At 49.9% G+C, this 18901-nt stretch overlaps 1 protein-coding gene across 1 annotated transcript in view; it reads left to right on the top strand.

Annotated features, from left to right (window-relative positions):
* Positions 1 to 18901, top strand: part of LOC121444057 (coiled-coil domain-containing protein 57-like) — a 94924-nt gene that overhangs the window by 28096 nt on the left and 47927 nt on the right. The window contains exons 8-13 of the mRNA XM_041645801.1: positions 492 to 650; positions 3341 to 3503; positions 4006 to 4140; positions 12675 to 12888; positions 13455 to 13607; positions 16482 to 16582. Of these exons, the coding sequence (XP_041501735.1) occupies positions 492 to 650; positions 3341 to 3503; positions 4006 to 4140; positions 12675 to 12888; positions 13455 to 13607; positions 16482 to 16582 (925 nt within the window). The remainder of the gene's footprint in view (positions 1 to 491; positions 651 to 3340; positions 3504 to 4005; positions 4141 to 12674; positions 12889 to 13454; positions 13608 to 16481; positions 16583 to 18901) is intronic.

Here is an 18901-nt window from a genome sequence, read left to right on the forward strand (position 1 = left end):
TGCTACTCACAGTCTGCTTGGCTCAAGAGGTCTGTGCTCAGGGATGTGATCCCTGGTGAATCCTGTGACAGGAACAGAGTTGTCCCTCTGAGGAGGGATGGTCTTGCTTAGATCAGCACAATGCCTTCCCTAAAGAGGGCCTGTGTTCCCGAGGAAAATGTCCCAGCAACACTTACTGCCAAGCTAATGAGCAGCCTCTGGAATCTACTTGTGCTTGCCACTGAAATGTGTTGGGGGCTGTGCTGGGCACTTCCTCAATCCTCAGTCCCATTGGCTGTGGGTGCCGATCAGCTCTCCACTCTGCGTAATTTAACCCTGTATAGTCAATGGTGTTAACATTCACGTAGTTGACTGCTAGATGTTTCTTACTGAGTAGAACTGTGGCTTTTCTGCATGGACCGGGCAGCTATGTGTGCATTCCTCCGAGTCTATATAGAAGCTGAGGGAGTATAAGGGAACCTAGCTGGATTCACACACTTCTTCCCGTGCAGACTTCATGAAGACGCAGCAGCTTTGAAAGCTGCCTGGGATGCCCAGATCACTCAGATGTCCAAGGAGGCTGTCTCCAAAGACCTTCAGGTCCAGATGCTACAGGAAGAAGAGGGGAAGCTCAAGGCACAGGTGGCCAGGTTCCAGAAGGACATAGACAGGTACTGTCCCCAGGCAGGTCCTCGGGATTGGAACTGCAGGGAAAGAAACTTGGGAGGATCAGTAAAAGAGACGTAAGCAGATTGTGGTGGTCAAGAGAGCAGACATCCTAGCCAAGAGGGCATGCCCAGACACCTTTGAGATGAAGAATTTCAGGCTTCAAGGAAAGCAGCCAAAGGGATGGTGGGTGTTGAGGAGTGGCCACTTCCTCTGCCTTCAACATGCTTGTGTTTTAGCTTTGACCCCAGCACTCTGGAAGCAGAGGCAGGCAGACTTTCATGAGTTCAATGACAGCACAGCATTCTGGGACATCCAAGGCTACATAGAGAGACCCTGTCTCAAAAAAAAAAAAAAAAAGAAAGAAAGAAAATAAATTTAAATTTAAAAATGTGTTCCCTGTTCACTGTAAGGACTCAGGCAGATGTAAAGCCCTGTCCACGAGACGGATCTGGGTAACCAGACACGTGCACCCTACCCTCTAACCCAGATCCCCGCAGGTCTGCAGCCCCCACTGCCCCCACTCCCATCTGCTGCCCGCCCAGACTGGGCGTCTAAGTGTGACTTTTGACTCTGGTGTCTTCATCACTGAGGTTAGGATGCTGCGAATTCTTTTTGATACTCAGTAGTCTTGTGATGCTTGAGTTCGTAGCTGCCTTTTATTTTCTGGAAGGGGGACAGGTTTCAAGGCAGGGTTTCTCTGTGTGACAACAGTTCCAGATGTCGGAAACTCGAGACCAGGCTGGCCTCGAACTCACAGAGATCCGCCTGTATCTGCCTCCTGAGTGCTGGGATTAAAGGCGTGCACCACCACCCAACTAGCTGCCTTTTTTTTCTCTCTCTCTCTCTCTTTTTTTTTTTCAAGATTTTTTTCCTCTCTAATACTTTTTCTGTTCATTTTGTTCTTTGTGTCTGTCTGTCCACTTCATCTCACTGTCGCACATCCCTGGCTCCTGTTACCTTGCTGTGTGTGCCCCTCTTGCTCACGCACTGGGCATTTTAGGGCCTTCCCTTTACTCCCAACCAGCCTCACTACAGGCTTATCGGGTCTATCGATCTTCAAATCTTTGTGAAGAACCAGCTTTTTGATTTGATTTTTTTTCAACTGTTTTCAGTTCTACTACTACTTTCTTCTATTTCCTTTGTATCTGGTTATTTGTTCTGATTGATCCTGACAGTGGAGCCACGATGATTTACTCTGAGCATCCTTCCTTCCATCAGATACGATTCGTGGTATAAATTTCTTTTCAAACACAGCTTAGCCACACCCAATGAATCCTGGTCTGCTCAGCAGAAATACAGTCTCCTTGTATGTTCTTCTCAGGCCAGGAGATGTTCTAGTCCCAGGTTCCATTTGTCCGCGATTCTGACCTAACCTGGCCGTGCATGTGGAATGCACCTTGCACAATTGATTTCCTCTGCGATCTGTTTCGTGGCTTTGGAACGTGCTCTGCCCTGATGGCTGGCTAAGTAGCCCTAAAGGATAAAGCATGCTCTTATTGCAGTCTGGGCTCTGAAAATGTCACCTGTACCACTCTGGTGGCTAACAGTGTTCTTGTCTCCCATGTCCCTGTGATCTGCCCACTGGTTCTGTCAGTTAGAGAAGAGAATAACTGTGCTTAGGCGTGGCTCCCTCTCGGCTCTGTCTTTAGCTCTGATGTCGAGTGCGGCTGCATTTAGGGTTGTGCCGGCTGCTCACTGGTCGTGCTGGGTTCTGTATCAGTATAGCCAGTTCCCTTTGCCCCCTTTGTCCTCACTGCTGTCTGACATGGACCCTTGGCTCCTCCTGCTCTTTCAGCTTTCGTGTTCCAGTGGCACATGCTCCAATTTTCTCTGTTCAGGGTTTAGCTGTGACACCTTCAGTTCCCTGCTTGCACACTGGTTCTCTCTGCTGAGTGTGGCCACCTCCCTCCAGCACCGTTTTCTCCAGCATTTGGAGAATTTTGACATCTACCCATTATGTTCACCTGTCCCCAGGTGCTAATGTTCCTCCAGGTCTCCCATAGGCGAGCTTCTCCCCGTACCTCAGCACAAGCTACACTTGAGATGGGAAGGACACGGAAGAGCATCATGTTAGCCCCTCATCCTGCATTCTGCCTTTGCTCTTAATGTTGAAGAGACCGCAGGAAAGAAAGTTAACATAGTGTAGTTTGATTTTTTTGCTCTTTGTTCTTTGCTCTTCGAGGGACCTGCCTCCCAGCTCCCAGATAAATACATATAGAGGTTTATTCTTTCTTATGAATGTCTAGCCTTAACTTATTTCTAACCAGCTTTCCTTAACTTAAATTATCCCATCTACCTTTTGCCTCTGGACTTTCACCTTTCTCTAATTCTGCATATCTTTCTTTACTTCTTACTTCGTGGCTTGCTGGTAGCGGGGTGGCCGGCCCCAGGAGTCCCTCCTCCTTTTCTTGCTCCTCCATCTCCTTTTCCCAGATTTTTCCTCCTCTTTATCTTCTCTGCCTGTCAGCCCCACCTATCCTCTCTCCTGCCTAGCTACTGACCATTCAGCTTTTTATTAGACCAATCAGGTGTTTTAGATAGGCAGAGTAACACAGATTCACAGAGTTAAACAAATGCAACATAAAATAATGTAACACATCTTTGCATCATTAAAACAAATGTTCCACAGCATAAACAAATGTAACACATCTTAAAATATTCCACAACTTGGGACATTGGACTGTGTCTATAGGTACAAGCAGCAACTGTCCCTGGCAGTGGAAAGGGAACAGAGCCTGGAGCGCGACCAGGTGCAGCTGGGTCTAGACTGGCAGCGCCGTTGCGATGATGTTGAGCGAGACCAGATCCAGAAATCAGAGACTTTGATCCAAGGGCTGACCAAGGCCAGAGACCAGGTGCGTTGGCTAGTTCTGGGTTGGCATCCATGAAGTACTGAAGATGGTGTGGCGTCTATGCAGTACTGTAGAAGATGGGTGTGGCCCTTGCCATATTATTTTTTAACTCAGAAAACACAAAGCCTTAAATACCAGTTAATTTATAGCAGTGAGTCACAGCCACACTGGTGCAGTGATGGGGCCCTGTAATCCCAGCTGCTGGGGTTGGGGAAGAGGGAGGATCCCAAGTTCAAGGCCAATCTGAGTACAAATAAGTCTCTGCCCTATCTCCAAATGTATTCACTGTACGAGCTGTTCCCTTTAGCTGTGGCATGGTTTTGAGAGTGCTGACCAGGGCAAACTCGGTACCATGGCTGAACAGAAAGTCCTGCCCCACCACTAGGTGGCCCTAGCGCTCTGAGTGCTGCTTGTAAATCTTGTCTTGTGGCTGTGCGTTTGCTCCTGCTGTCCACTCTCTAGCAGGAGGGTGCTGGTCTCCGCCCACTGATGGACGTTTCCCCAGGTTGCTGCTAAGCTCCAGGAGACAGAGAAGGCGCTGCGTCAGCAGGAGACGTTGCTGAAGGCTGTGTCACTGGAACGAGACCAGGCCGTGGAGACTCTGCGGACACACGGGCTAGTCACCGGACAGGAGGCACAGGTGAGCCCCCTGCTGGCTTGAAGAGCCTTCCTTCCCTCCGTCCACAGCTGCGGAAGAGACTTCCGTGTCTACTAGGTCGGCTAGGACTTTCTCGGTCCAGCCCCTCTCAATGGCAGTTGCCCCAACGAGGGCAAGTCCAGAGCTTTACAGCATTAGTGGGCGTTCCAGTGCGAGGAGTTCCCTGCTCTTTAGCCCTCGAGGCTCCACCCCTACATCCAAAGGCGCCACTCGACACTAGGGGGCAGTGTCAAGTCACTGTTGAGTCTTCAGAACCGCTCATAGTTAAATGCTCACGAGACCATTAATTTGCTAACTCCATCTCTTAACTTTATCTTTATTTATTATTGTTGTTGGAGGAGCCACGACAAGCATCCGAAGGTCAGAGGGCAACTTGTGGAGTTGGTTCTCCCCTTCCACTTTTATGTGGGTTTTGAGGACCTCACTCAGACTTCTGGACTTGCAGCAAGCATCTTTATCTATAAACCCAAGTCTCTTCCTCATAGAGGTGGATACCGCCATGGAGACCAATCTGCCTAAGCTGTTGCAGTTGTTAGCAGGACTAAATTCCTAGGCAGAGGGGCTGGGAGGGCTCAGGGCGGGGGCTCAGGGGGACTGGGGGGCCTAGAGGCAGCCTTAGATGGAGAGAGGCAGGAAATAGCATTTTCCCAGGCCTGCAGATGGTTTTGTTTCCCTTGCTGGGTTGTTGTTTTTTTTTTTTTTTGAGGTGTCCTCACCCCTCAGTGTGGTGAAGTGAAGATCATAGCACCCTGAGCAGTGAGATTGATGAGAGACTGTACCATGTCCACTTCCGGCAAGCATTTTCCACCCTATAAAGTCCCTACACACTTCCCTTGGTTCTACCTCCTTACCCAATAGTCCTCATTGATTCGTTTCTCTGCCTATTGCGTCTGTTGCCATGAAGGACCAGGTGGGCAGGATTCCCTCTGTCGCATGCAATGGGGCTTGGCCATAGTTACAGATATTTCAAGGACCGGGCATGGTAAAGAATTAAAGTTCCTCCCTTTAATCCCAGAAGAACTGTGAGTTTGGGACCAGCCTGGTCTACATAGTGAGTTCCAGGACAACCAGAGTTATATATTGAGACCCTGCCTCAAACCCCATCCACCCCCAACATAAGAATATTTGAAGGGATAGGGTTATAGTTCGGCTGGCAAAGTGCTTGCCGTGTGTGACCACAGGGACCTAAATCTACAGAGTCATCCAGTGCTGCTCCTGGACTCCACACGATGACACATGGGCACACCTGTACACACCAGCATGTAATACACATGGGCACACCTGTACACGCCAGCATGTAAGTCACATGGGCACACCTGTACACACCAGCATATAAGACACATGGGCACACCTGTACACACCAGCATGTAAGACACATGGGCACACCTGTACACACCAGCATGTAAGACACATGGGCACAGCTGTACACACCAGCATGTAAGACACATGGGCACAGCTGTACACACCATCATGTAATACACATGGGCACAGCTGTACACACCAGCATGTAATACACATGGGCACAGCTGTACACACCATCATGTAATACATATGGGCACAGCTGTACACACCATCATGTAATACACATGGGCACAGCTGTACACACCAGCATGTAATACACATGAGCACACCTGTACACACCAGCAAGCAAGACACATGGACACACACAGTATTTAAAATTTAGGCAGGTGTGTGGCACGTGCTGTGATTTTAGCACTCAGGCAACTGAGGGAAGAAAATCGTGAGTTCAAGGCCAGCATGGACTACATAGGCTCTCTAGGCCAGCATGGACTACATAGGCTCTCTAGGCCAGCATGGACTACATAGGCTCTCTAGGCCAGCATGGACTACATAGGCTCTCTAGGCCAGCATGGACTACATAGGCTCTCTAGGCCAGCATGGACTACATAGGCTCTCTAGGCCAGCATGGACTACATAGGCTCTCTAGGCCAGCATGGACTACATAGGCTCTCTAGGCCAGCATGGACTACATAGGCTCTCTAGGCCAATCAGAAACAAATGAAAAAAATGCTACTAGGCAAGGACACAGAGAGCACTTTCCTCGCATGATCCAGGCCCCAGATTTGATTCCCAATACCACAAATAATGGTAATCCGTCCCTGCACACACTCATCCCCACAGTCATTCTGCGGGGCACACAGAGCCCAGGAACAGTTTCTTCCCCGCATTGACTCTTAGCACACAAAGCCAGAGTGCATCTGTGAGGACCCCACCCCTGCTGCATGGGAATCGTCCAGCCATGGGAGCCACGGGAGCCTGGCTGCTTGTTTGTACTCTGGGATGTAAGATAGCCTTAGAGGACACACAGATGCACAGGGTGGCCATGTGATGGCAGAGACTGGAGTGACAGACTTACAACCAGGGACATCAGAGACTGGAGTGACAGACTTACAACCAGGGACACCAGACTGGAGTGACAGACTTACAACCAGGAGCACCAGAGACTGGAGTGACAGACTTACAGCCAGGTACACCAGAGACTGGAGTGACAGACTTACAACCAGGAGCACCAGACTGGAGTGACAAACTTAACAACCAGGGACACCAGAGACTGGAGTGACAGACTTACAACCAGGGACACCAGACTGGAGTGACAGACTTACAACCAGGAGCACCAGAGACTGGAGTGACAGACTTACAACCAGGGACACCAGACTGGAGTGACAGACTTACAACCAGGGACACCAGAGACTGGAGTGACAGACTTACAACCAGGAGCACCAGACTGGAGTGACAGACTTACAACCAGGAGCACCAGACACTGGAGTGACAGACTTACAACCAGGGACACCAGACTGGAGTGACAGACTTACAACCAGGAACACCAGGAGCACCAGGAGCACACATCAGAGGCCGACGTGGCCTGACGTGGCCTGGCACAGATCTCTGCAGGCATTTACAGGAAGCGCAGTGTCAGGCGTGGGCCTGCATAGCAGGAGAGGATAAATTCATCTGGACCTAGTTCATGGACGTCTGTCCTGAAGCTGTGAGGAACTCCCGCAGACTCTGTAGAGCCAAGCCTGGGCTAGTCCTCCGGCAGGCAGGCCTCATCGGGCTCCCCTAATCGTGCCCATCTGAAGATAAGGCTGCTCTTAGGATGACACTCTTTCAGGACTTTTGTTTGTTTTGTTTTTTTGAGTCACAGTTTTCTCTGTGTAGCCCTGGCTGTCCTGAAACTCACTCTGTAGACCAGGCTGGCCTCAAACTCAGAGATCCATCTGTTTCCCAAGTGCTGGGATTAAAGGCACATGCCACCACCACCACCCAGCTTCAACCTACTTTCTTATAGAACCCAGGACCACCAGCCCAAGGATGGCACCACCCACAGAGGGCTGGGCCCTCCCATCAATCACTAAGGAAATGCCCTACAGGTGTATCTACAGCCTGACCTTATGGAGGCATTTTCTCAATTGAGGTTCTCTCCTCCCTGATGACTCTAGTCTGTGTCAGGCTGACATAAAACTGCCCAGCACAACTATCCCTTGCCAGCTTGACACACAAACACATCACTGCTAAGCCACAAACCTAACCTTTCCTTGTTCATCCCCAAAATCAAACATTAATATAAACATCACATATAAGTATGTATATGCATGTGTATATGTATAAAAGTCCGCTAGTCTTACAAATTCAAACACTTTAAAAGTTCAGCCTGGTTGGGTGGTGGTGGTGGCGCACGCCTTTAATCCCAGCACTCAGAAGACAGGCAGATCTCTGTGAGTTCGAGGCCAGCTTGGTCTACAGAGCTAGTTCCAGGACAGGCTCCAAAGCTAGAGAAACCCTGTCTTGAAAAACAAAAACAAAGCAAAGTTCAGCCTGGGGCTGGAGCGATAGCTCAGTGGTTAGAGCACATCCTGATCTTACAGAGGACCCAAGTTCAATTCCCAGCACCTACCTATAACTCCCGTTTTCAGGGGATCTGTTATCTCTGGCCCCAGAGAGCACGGGCACTAACATACCTGTACGGCTTTGTTCACAGATACACACATACATACACACAGTTCAGCCTGTTTAAAAATCCCAAGCCTCATTTAAAACCCAAAGTCTAAAAAAAAGTCCAAAGCCTCACAACTATGGGTTTGGGTCGCTTCTCCAGCCCCACCCTCTGCTGCACACACAACTTGTATTCTAAGCTGGGGCAGGCTCCGCTCCACTGCTACTGTGGTCGTCCCATGGTTCTGACATCTGCAAACTCCTGAACCTTCTGCTGCACCTGGGCTGCAGTCTTCGTGGTGTGACCCCTTTAGTCTTGGGCCACTGACTGCTGCTGGGGCCTCAGCTTCAGCCTCACCTCAGCTGCTCTCCGTCCCTCCATGCCTGCCATCCAGTCACACCTCGGTGACACTCACACATGACCACATCAGGCCGCCAGCACCAGGTACAACCTTGGCTGACTCTGGAACACAGCTTCTCTGTGCCCTCAGGAAACACTTCCCAGGTTTCACCTTAGCGATGCTGGTCTCTTCTTAACCTCTCAGTTCTCAGCATCAGGTGACCAGCATCAATTATCCCATCAATTGTGAAGCAAAGGTGCTGGTCTCCTCTTAATCATCCCAATTCTTCAACCCCAGCTGACCAGAAACACGGCCTCTTAATTAGAATAACAAATGGCCCAGCAGAGTCTTTAAACTCCCACAGGCCAGGCCTCCATGGTCTGCACTGCTCCCGACATTTCCCCTCCCCCCCCCCCCCTCTCTCTCTCTCTCTCTCTCTCTCTCTCTCTCTCTCTCTCTCTCGTCTTCCCAGCTCCTACAGAACAGCCTGCTGAGCTCTCAACACTCAATGGCTTTTCTAGCCCAAAGTTCCAAAGTCCTTCCACAACCCTCCCCAAAACACAATGTCAGGTCTGTCACAGTGATATCTCATTATCCTGGTACCGGTTTCTGTCCTAGGTAAGGTTACTATTGCTGTGATCAAACACCATGGCCAGACCCAAGTTGGGGGAAAAAGGGTTTGGCTTATGCTTCTACATCGTAGTCCATCACTGAAGGAAGTCAGGGCAGGAACTCGAACAGGGCAGGATCTGGAGGCAGGAGCTGATGCAGAGGCCATGGAGGGTTGCAACTTAACTGGCTTACTCCCTCTAGCTTGCTCAGTCTGCTTTCTTATAGAACTAGGACCACCAGCCCAGACGTGTCCCCACCCATAATGGGCTAAGCCCTCCCCTCTCAATCACTAAGAGAATGCCATTCAAAACTGTGCCATGTTAGCACACGCTTTTAATCCCAGCACTTGGGAGGCAGAGGCAGGTGGATCTCTGTGAGTTTGGGGCTAGCCTGGTCTACAGAGCGAGTTCCAGGACAGCTAGGGCTGTTACGCAGAGAAACCCTGCCTTGGAAAAAGGAGGAGGAAGGAGACAGTGAGGGAGTGGATATCTTTGGTAGCCATGACCTCTTATCCCACAGGCTTTCATGAAATCATATATGAAGTGCTCCCCAGTATGAACACAGGAAAGCTCTAGAAAATGACAAGAAAAGGGTGCTTATTTTCATCAATGGTCCCTTACTGGAAACTTTCTTGTACTTTTCCCCTAGGCTGGCAATCAAAAAAAGACATTTGTCTCCAAGTACCAGCTAAGCAGGTCAGCAAGGGCTATCAGTTGGCTAGTTTCTTTGTTAAGTAAACAATAAACTTTAGAAGTGTGCTCTGTAGTCAGGAACAATCCACACCCACCCACCCCTTAAGTGCACCCTTGATCTTGGACAGAGTATCTGGCTGAGGTCCCAAGAGCCAAAGTGACCACAACAGTTTCCAGAATCTGAATGCATGCACAAACTCAGGCACAACTTTGGAGTGGAGTGATGGACCAGAACTCAGCATGGAGAGCGCTCACCAGCTCCTGACTGGCAGCATTACATAAGTTTGGACTGAATGAAGGCTTTCCAGCCTGCCTTGACTGGCGAGCTGCAAACGTCAGGACTGGAGATGCTGCTGAGTATTACAGAGCAGGGCCCTCTGCAGGCCCCGCTAGGAGCACCTGAGATGTAGGGCTTTACTCATTGTCTACAGCAGATCAAATGGTGGCCCTTGTGCTCCAGAGTTGTCACCTTGGGGACCCCAAGAGGGAGCGATGCAGCCAGCCTGAAGCCAGACAGGCTCTTAGCCGACTCGGTGTTGCAGATGTGAGGTGACACAGAGGTGACCAGGCTCCTGTAGTGTGTCTCTGCTTCCCAGAGAAAAGGGGTCTCCACAGTCAATAAAGGAGAGGCTGAGTGCTGCTGAAAGCTGAGCTGGCCTAAGAGGAGGTGGGGTTGGAAGGCTGTGAGCCATGGGCCACACATCCAGTCAGCCTGACTGAAGAAAAGCATTGGTGAGCCAGGGCCAGGGTTAAAAGTTCTGTTCTAGGAGTCAGAGAGCTGACAGCAACTTTAAAGGCTGCAGTTGGGCCGGTGAGATGGTTCCCTGGGTAAGGGTGCTTGCTGGTCGGCGTGGAGGCCTGAGTTTGATCCCCAAGACCCACTGTGGGAGGAGAGGATCACCTTTCTCAGGTTTTCCTCTGACTTCCATATGCAGGCTATGGCGTGTGTATAAATACGCACAAACACACACAGAGAATGTAATTTTTAAGTGGGGGTGGCTGTAGTTAGCAGCACAACCCTTGAGGTCACACAGGGTTAGAGCACACCCAGCTCAGTCTCTCAGCCTCAGGAAGTTGGCACTTGTCCCTGGAGGGCGGTACTTTTGCCGGAAATCCACGCCACGCGCTTGAGGGGTAGGCAGACAGATGGGATGGAGTGGGCTGAGCATGGGTGGGGGACCTGTAGCTGGAGGGGGCAGAGCTGAGCATTTTACTAGGAAGTTCATCTTTTCCTTAAATTCTACCACAAATATTTCTGCTGCATAGAGATTTCTCAGAAACACAATCTAAACGGAGACATGACATGCCTTAGTTTCCTGAATCATTTTCTTTTTTAATTTCTTTTTTATTATGTATTAATTTTTTCCAGCCTGATCTGTTTCCTCTTCCCTCCTCCCTTCTTTCCCCTCTTCCTACCCTTTCCTCCTCCAAATCTTACTGCAACTCAACTCGATATGCCGCGGCTGACTGACATACATGGGAGGCCTGCCCATTTTGGGATCATTTCCTAGCAGGGTGTTAGATTGTTCACAAGCACGGTTAAAATGCTGCGGTTGGGCTGGGGTTGAGGGAGGCTGGAGAGACGGCTCAGCAGTCAGGAGCTCTTCCTGCTCTTGCTGCCCTTACAGAGGGCCCAGATTCAGTTCCCAGCACCGTACGGCAGCTCACAGCCGTCTGTAACTTCAGTTCCGGTATCCAGCACCCTCTTCTGGCACAGAAGTAGTGTATTTGTGATGTATGTGTATGTGTGTGTGTGTGTGTGTGTGTGTGTGTGTGTGTATGTATATTTGCAGTCAAAACAGTCATGCATGTAACATGAAAATATATATATATTAAAGATGTGCTGTTAGACACATTCATGTCTCTTCCTCAAAAGACCAGCTAGGACCACCTGTGCCAGGTCTTGCCTGGCTTATGACCAGAGAAGCTGCTAACAGGTCACTCTTGAGTCTCAGTTTGCACTGAGGGGGACTTTGAAATACCTCTGGCCAAATTCATCTCTTTCCCTTCTTGTTCTGGGTGTCAGTTTGCTGCACCTCGTGTTTCCCCAGCCCCAGGAGCTCTAAAATCTGATCCTTTTTGGATGCTTTCTGCTGCGTGCATAGTTCCCACGCTCCGCCTCAGATGTGCTCTGTGCTGTATGAAAGCTGCGTAAACCCCTTAAAGCCTTTGGCACACTGAACACGGGCATGAGACTGGACCACCATCCACCTCCAGAGTTTCCTCAACCCCTCCCTCCTCCCTAGCCCCTGTGACTCCAGCTACTGAAAGACTCTATCATGGTGCATCACGAACCGATGCCTCTCGAGGCACGTGCCTGTGGGTGAGGAGGATCATTGTGTCGTGGGAACCAAGCATCTACCCCCACTGTATAGGCTTGATGACAAATTAAAGTACAGTTCTATTGACCCAACCTGGGAAACCAAAGAGTTTGCGGGGCTTACACACAGATCATGAATGAGCTACTTCCATGAACACAGGGAAAGCCATGGCCTTCTTAGTACCAGTTTTGCCCCAGTGTGGCCACTGACTTCCCATAGCTGTACAGATGGACCCCTTCTCTTCAGTTAACCTTCCACGGTCCATATATACCCTGACACACTTCTAGACCATGAGCAGTGAAGGCCAGATCGCATAGTGGTGGGTGGGGAATGCAGGAGTGGGGGCCAGAATGTCGGGGAAGCCCAGTGAGCCACCATTCCCACCTGTGGGGTGTCAGCGGTTGGCAAGCCTAATCTTGGCGGGGGAGGGGGTCTCTTGCAAATAACAGCTTCTCTGATAAAGATGGTGGCCGTTACACTCAGAGGATAGTGTCTAGAGGACAGATGTGGAGTAGCATGGCTCCAAGCTGGATTTAAGCAGAGAACCTCCTCTTTTGTGTCCTTAACTATTCTCCTTGGGTGTGTGTGGTTGGCAGGTACCTCCACAGCAGCATGAAGGAGAAATGAGGAAAGAGTCTCCATCTAGTGAGATCCAGAGGCTGCAGGAGCAGAATGCGGGTCTGCGGAACGCTGTTGCACAGATGAGGCGAGAGATGGAAATGCTGAGCTGCCATCTTCCTTCTGCTCAACCGGAAGAGTGCTCGGAGCCAAGCCCTGATCCCCAGGCTGGAGGAGATCCAGCCCCTCCAGGTGAGAGGATGTAGCTGTAAGGAGGGGTGAGTGGTGTGGTGAGAGCAGGAGCCCCAGACAAGCTTCTCACCCCAGTCTCTCACCGTAGCCACCCTCTCGTAAACCACTGCAAAACTCGGCACTTGCTGGTCCTCCAAGAGAAACAGTGTTTCTTTGGTGACATGGAGGAGAAAGTGCAAGGCACATATCTGATGGACCTGGGAAGCCATCAGACTGGGCAGAATGAGGCACTGGCGGCAAGGCTGGGGGCCAGACCTTCCGCAAGAGGAACATCCTGAGGTGGATCTGAGCTGGCAGCCCCACCTTTGCCTAGTTCCTAGCAGGCACCATGGCTGCTTCCAAGGGTCTGATCCCTGGTGTGGGAGTTGTGCCCTCTATGGCCAAAGCCAAAGGAAGACAGGCAAGTTCTTCCTCCTGGCCCCAGAACCTTCCTGGAGGATACAGGGGCTAGGCTGAGAATTGGGGCAAGAGAGGGCAGGGTCGGAGGCTGCCTTCAAGCCCTGCAGCCGAAACTATAGGCCAGTGACGCCGGTGAGCGTGTGCCATGTTCCCTGGTGTCTCGGCAGATTATGTTCTGGTGCTTGAAGCAGAAATGCAGAACCTAAAGCACAAGCTGAAAGCCCTGGAAGAGCAGCAGCGAGGTGTCGGAGAGCCAGTGACGGTGGCCTTGCCCACTGCCAACCCACAGCCTGGTGCCCACAGCTCCGCAGAAGCAGCTGGTGAGAGCCCCTGGCTACCCAAACCCTGTGCTCACTGTGTGAAATTAAGGTGAATCCCTGAGGCAAATCTTACAAATGCATGCCTAGCTCCACAGTGTTCATCATCTTCAGACACCCCATCTCCAGAACCAGGGGTCCTCCGAAGTCCCCGTGTTAGGTGAGAGCTGTTTCCTCATGTAAGTGGAATGAAATGCGCATGCGCATTTGGCCTATGTTGCGTGTCGGTGGACAATGCCGGACTTCACAGTGCTTCTGCCGTTCGCCCTCCGTGCAGTTTGCAGGGCAGCCTCTCCCTGTTTGGCCATCCTAGAGGCTGTCTGGCACATTCTGTCCCTAGTGCATTGGAGAGCATGGACATCTTTTTTCCCGGGCCTTTGGAATCCTCGTCTGCCCTGGCTGTCATGGTGAATGTATCCATTGCTTTTCTGCTGCCATGACAGGACCCCAAAAACTGGGCCTTACAGCAGAAAGCATTTGTTCTGGCTGCAATTGCAGAGGGTTAGAGACTGTACAGACGAGGCTGAGGCCGCAGACGGGTGCGGCAACCGAGAAAGGGCGCCTCCGGTCATGTATCCTAAACCTGCATGGAAACGGTGCCCTCGACTGGGGACCAGGTATTCAAATATCTTAGCCTATGAGGGACATCAGCATCAAACGTCTACGATGAAATACTCCAGACTGGCCGTAAACAGATGGTGGTGGTCAGTTATGGCCTCGGAGAGACCCTGGAGTTCTGAACAGCGCTCACACTGCCAAGTGCTAGCTGTCTGATGTCCCTGGGCCCCTCGGGGCTTTCCACAGACTTCTGTCCACAGGCCCTTCCCAGGAGTGTTCTGTCCTTGGTGTGGAGTGCTGTGGCCGTGGGGCAGGAGGACAGGCATCTTTCCTGGAACAGGCTTGCCTTGGGCCTTCTCTCCATTCTTTAGTAAGAAGGAGGGGACGTGGGTACAGGGTGCATTCCCCTGGTATCTGAGCAAGGACAGATGGAAGCTTCTGTGGGTCAGCCCCACCGCTCTCTGCTTTACCGCCCAGAGTCGTCTGTGTGCTGGGTGGTGATAGAGAGCAGACAATGCGGGTGCCCCTCTGTCCCTGTCACACCACCCTTTCCCAGGAAGGAACCCAGAAACTGGTGCAGCTTCCCGATGGCTGCTGCACCTGGCTTGCCAGCGTTTCATGGAGAACAGCCAGAGTTGGGGTCAGAAGTAAGACAGGCTTGTCATCTCATTCCTGTTTGCAACGATTGGGTCACAGTTTAGAACCAGGACTGCTCTGGCCGGAGAGATAGGAGTGACCAGATAAGTCTTTCTTAAACTGTTTGTAGAATTCAACTTTGAAATCACCAGGCCCCAGAGTTTTTCTTACGGGAAGATTTGAAACTTGATTTGTTTATTCGTAGTTAAGGGACTCTTCATATACATTTTTTTTTTTTTTTGAGACAGGGTTTCTCTGTGGTTTTGGAGCCTGTCCTGGAACTAGCTCTTGTAGACCAGGCTGGCCTCGAACTCACAGAGATCCACCTGCCTCTGCCTCCTGAGTGCTGGGATTAAAGGCGTGTGCCACCACCGCCCGGCCATTGTTTTGTTTTGTTTGATTTTTTGAGGCAGGACTTCTCTGTGTAGCCCTCAGACCAGGCTGACCTGGGATTAAAGACCTGTGCCACTACCACATGGCCATATTTTCTTTCTATATATATTTGGTACATTATACTAAGAAATTATCCATTTCCTCAAGTTTTCAAACTTCTGCGATGAAGTTTCTTATCCTATATGTTTTGTTCATTTTCTTCTTTGAGACTGTGATCCTCCTGCCTCAGCTTTCTGCGTAGCTGAGACCATATAACTGCACAGTCTCTCCTGAGTCTTCAATGTCCATAGAGTTTTCACCGTGCATCATACTGAACATTTCTGTTCTCTTGGTGTCCTACTAGAGAGTGTGTAGTTATTTATTTCTTCGCTTATTACCTTTACAAAAGCTGATCATTGGTTTTGTTGATATTAGAGGACACGTTATTTCTATTTCCTCAGTATTTAATGTTAATTTTATTCTGTCTTTCTTCTAGATTCATGTGTTGATCTTTTATTTCTAAGATATGCACCTAATGCTATAAATGTGCTTTTTCATTTCTTATGCAGTGCTAGAAATGGAACCTAGAGCCTGGCACACACTGGCCAGCTCTCTGCCCCTGAGCCCTAACCACAGCCAGTTTGATTTTCGGAGGGGCTTTTTTTTTTCACATGTATGGGTATTTTGCCTTCATGTGTGTATCTGTACCACAGTGTGCCTGGTGACTGCAGGAGCCAGGAAAGGGTGTCAGAGTCTCTGGAACTGAAGTCACAGATGATTGTGAACTGCCATATGGGTGCTGGGAACCAAACCTTGGTCCTCTGGAAGAGCAGCCACTGCTCATAATCCCGGAGCCATCTCTCCAGCACCACCACCACCACCCCCACAGCCAGGTTTTTATTTTTGAAACATTCTCACTAAGTAGCTTAGGCTGGCCTTGAACTCACTCTGCAGATTGACTCCTGAGTCATCAGGCCTAGGAGCTGTGAGCTGCCTTGAAAAGACAGATTTACATAAATTCCTTAAAGCCGCTTTACCGTTCTGCTCGAAACGTCCTGGATTTTAGGGAAAGTCATTGTGACGTGGTCAGGCTGATTTCATCCCTTAGTCCTCCTCTCGTTCTAGGATGTACTACATACTCCCTGCATCTCTGGTCTTTGTGGGGACCGAGCCCTTTGATTCAGGGATGGGCGTATTTACCTTGAAGTCAGTTAGAAGCTTCAGTAAGCCTCTGTGGGAAAGGAGGCTCAGCTCCCCAGGGAGACTGCTTTTGTTTCTGAGATCTGAGCTGACTGCAAGTGTTCTCTGCAGGAGCAGCTTTGACAGGCCAGGCATCTGTCGCGTTAGCACTCAGAAAACTCGGAGACAGAGTGCATCTCTTGAACCTGCTGGTGACACAGCTCAAAAAGAAGGTGAGACTAGCTCTTAACACTCAGGTTGTGCAAGCATTCCTACTGAAGAACAGTCCAGATTTGGACACAGGTGCAGCTTCTGAGAGGTGCCAGGAGTGACCTCATTGACCTTAGGTGTTTTGGGTGTCTTCCCAACTTCTCTTTCCTTCAGAACAAAGGACTGTGCTGTGCAGTCGCTGGTTTATCTCATGGGTGGCTATGGATTGTTCGCAGGTAAGCCTGATATGGTGCTAAGTGTCTGTAGTCCCAACACTCATAACATAGAGGCAGGAGGATCAAAAATTCTAGGTCATCCATGGCTACAGAGAGTTAGAGGCCTGCCTGGGATACATGAGACCCTATCTCAAAACAGCAGCAACAATAACAACCACAAATGCACACACATGTAAACCCACTTACACACACACACACACACACACACACACACATTTCAATGCTGTAGACAAGAAATAAGAATTTAATTTAGGGGGGCTGGAGAGATGGCTCAGAGGTTAAGAGCACTGGCTGCTCTTCCAGAGGTCCTGAGTTCAATTCCAGCAACCACATGGTGGCTCACAACCATCTGTACTGACATATGGCGCCCTCCTCTGGCATGCGGTTAGAGGCAGAATGTTGTATACATAATAAATAAATAAATTAAAAAAAAAAAAGAAAGTGTGGCAAGGCTCTTTTTAAAAAAAAAAAAGAATTTAATTTAGGGTCTGGAGAGAAAGAGCAGCTGTTAAGAGCACTGGCTGCTCTTCTAGAGGACCCAGGTTCAATTTCCAGCACCCACATGGCAGTGCACAACCATCTGTAACTGTTGTTCCAGAGGATCTGATACCTTCACACCAATGCACTGTTAAGTAAAAATAATAAGAAAAGGGCAGCTCTGCCGGCGCAAGAAATCCAATTAGGTCAAATCAAACCAAATCAAAATGCCCATCGTTTTATTAAGTAAGATGCTCTCGGGTGGCCAAGTGCATGGCAGGGAGACAGAAAAGCAGGGAGCCCATGCAGACCCGAAAACCACGTGTTTCTCCTCTGGGAGCCGCCTTAAATACCTTGTGGGAGTGGTCCTGACCCCTCCCTGGGGGAGAGTCAGGACCTGGGATTTGGAGTCCAAACCAATGCAACTCCCAGGCCAGGACTAGGGCTCTGCTCCCAACTTAACAGCACATAAAATAAAGTTAAATAAACTACTAAAAAATAATTTAATTTAAAGCATTTTAATTTCACTTTGATAATTAGAGACAGAATAAGCTGGGTAAAATATTTACCTCCAGTCAAGTATGATGGCACACGCCTCTAATCCTAGCTCTCAGGAGGCAGTGACAGGTGAATCTCTGTGAGTTTAAGGCCAGCCTGATTTACACAGTGAGTTCCAGGAGAGGCAGGGCTGCAGAGTGAGACACTGTCTAAATAAAACAAGTTTACCTTCAAGTGTTTGCATTTTTATTTAACAGTGTTTATCTAATGGTCGCCTCTTCTGTGTGTATGTGACTGTCCAAACAAGATAGTCACACAGAGTTAACTTTAGGCATCCCTGGAACAGAAGCATTATTTTAATTCCCTTCACCTAGCCTGGGAAGCCAGAATACAAAGAAGTGTGTTTTCCCATCTGCCTGGATCTCCTCCTACCTGGCCCCGGCCACATTAGGGCCTTGCAGGTGCTGGTGTTGTGGTGCTAAAGGTTCAGGATGGGTCCTCACAGTCATCCTGCTGCTGCTAACGTACCCGTGGACGGCAGCTGCTCCTCCTGAACCCACGTCCACCTCTGTGGTACCCGTGGACGGCAGCTGCTCCTCCTGAACCCACGTCCACCTCTGTGGTACCCGTGGAGAGCAGCTGCTCCTCCTGAACCCACGTCCACCTCTGTGGTACCCGTGGAGAGCAGCTGCTCCTCCTGAACCCACGTCCACCTCTGTGGTACCCGTGGACGGCAGCCGCTCCTCCTGAACCCACGTCCACCTCTGTGGTACCCGTGGACAGCAGCTGCTCCTCCTGAACCCCCCCCTTTCACCACAGCCACCTCTCTCACTGTCTTTTATTTGTTTATTTTTTTTAAAAAAAATAGGTTTTCTTAGCCGGGCAGTGGTGGCGCATGCCTTTAATCCCAGCACTCGGGAGGCAGAGGCAGGCGGATCTCTGTGAGTTCGAGACCAGCCTGGTCTACAAGAGCTAGTTCCAGGACAGGCTCCAAAGCCACAGAGAAACCCTGTCTTGAAAAACCAAAAAAAATAAAAAAATAAAAAATAAATAAATAAATAAATAAATAAATAGGTTCTCTTGTAACCCAAACTGGCCTCACACTTACTGAGAATGACCTGGAATTTCTGG

The sequence above is a fragment of the Microtus oregoni genome, unplaced genomic scaffold (genome assembly GCF_018167655.1).
Source record: "Microtus oregoni isolate MIOR12 unplaced genomic scaffold, Mior012 000117F_ref0000505, whole genome shotgun sequence".
In the NCBI taxonomy this organism is placed as follows: domain Eukaryota; kingdom Metazoa; phylum Chordata; class Mammalia; order Rodentia; family Cricetidae; genus Microtus; species Microtus oregoni.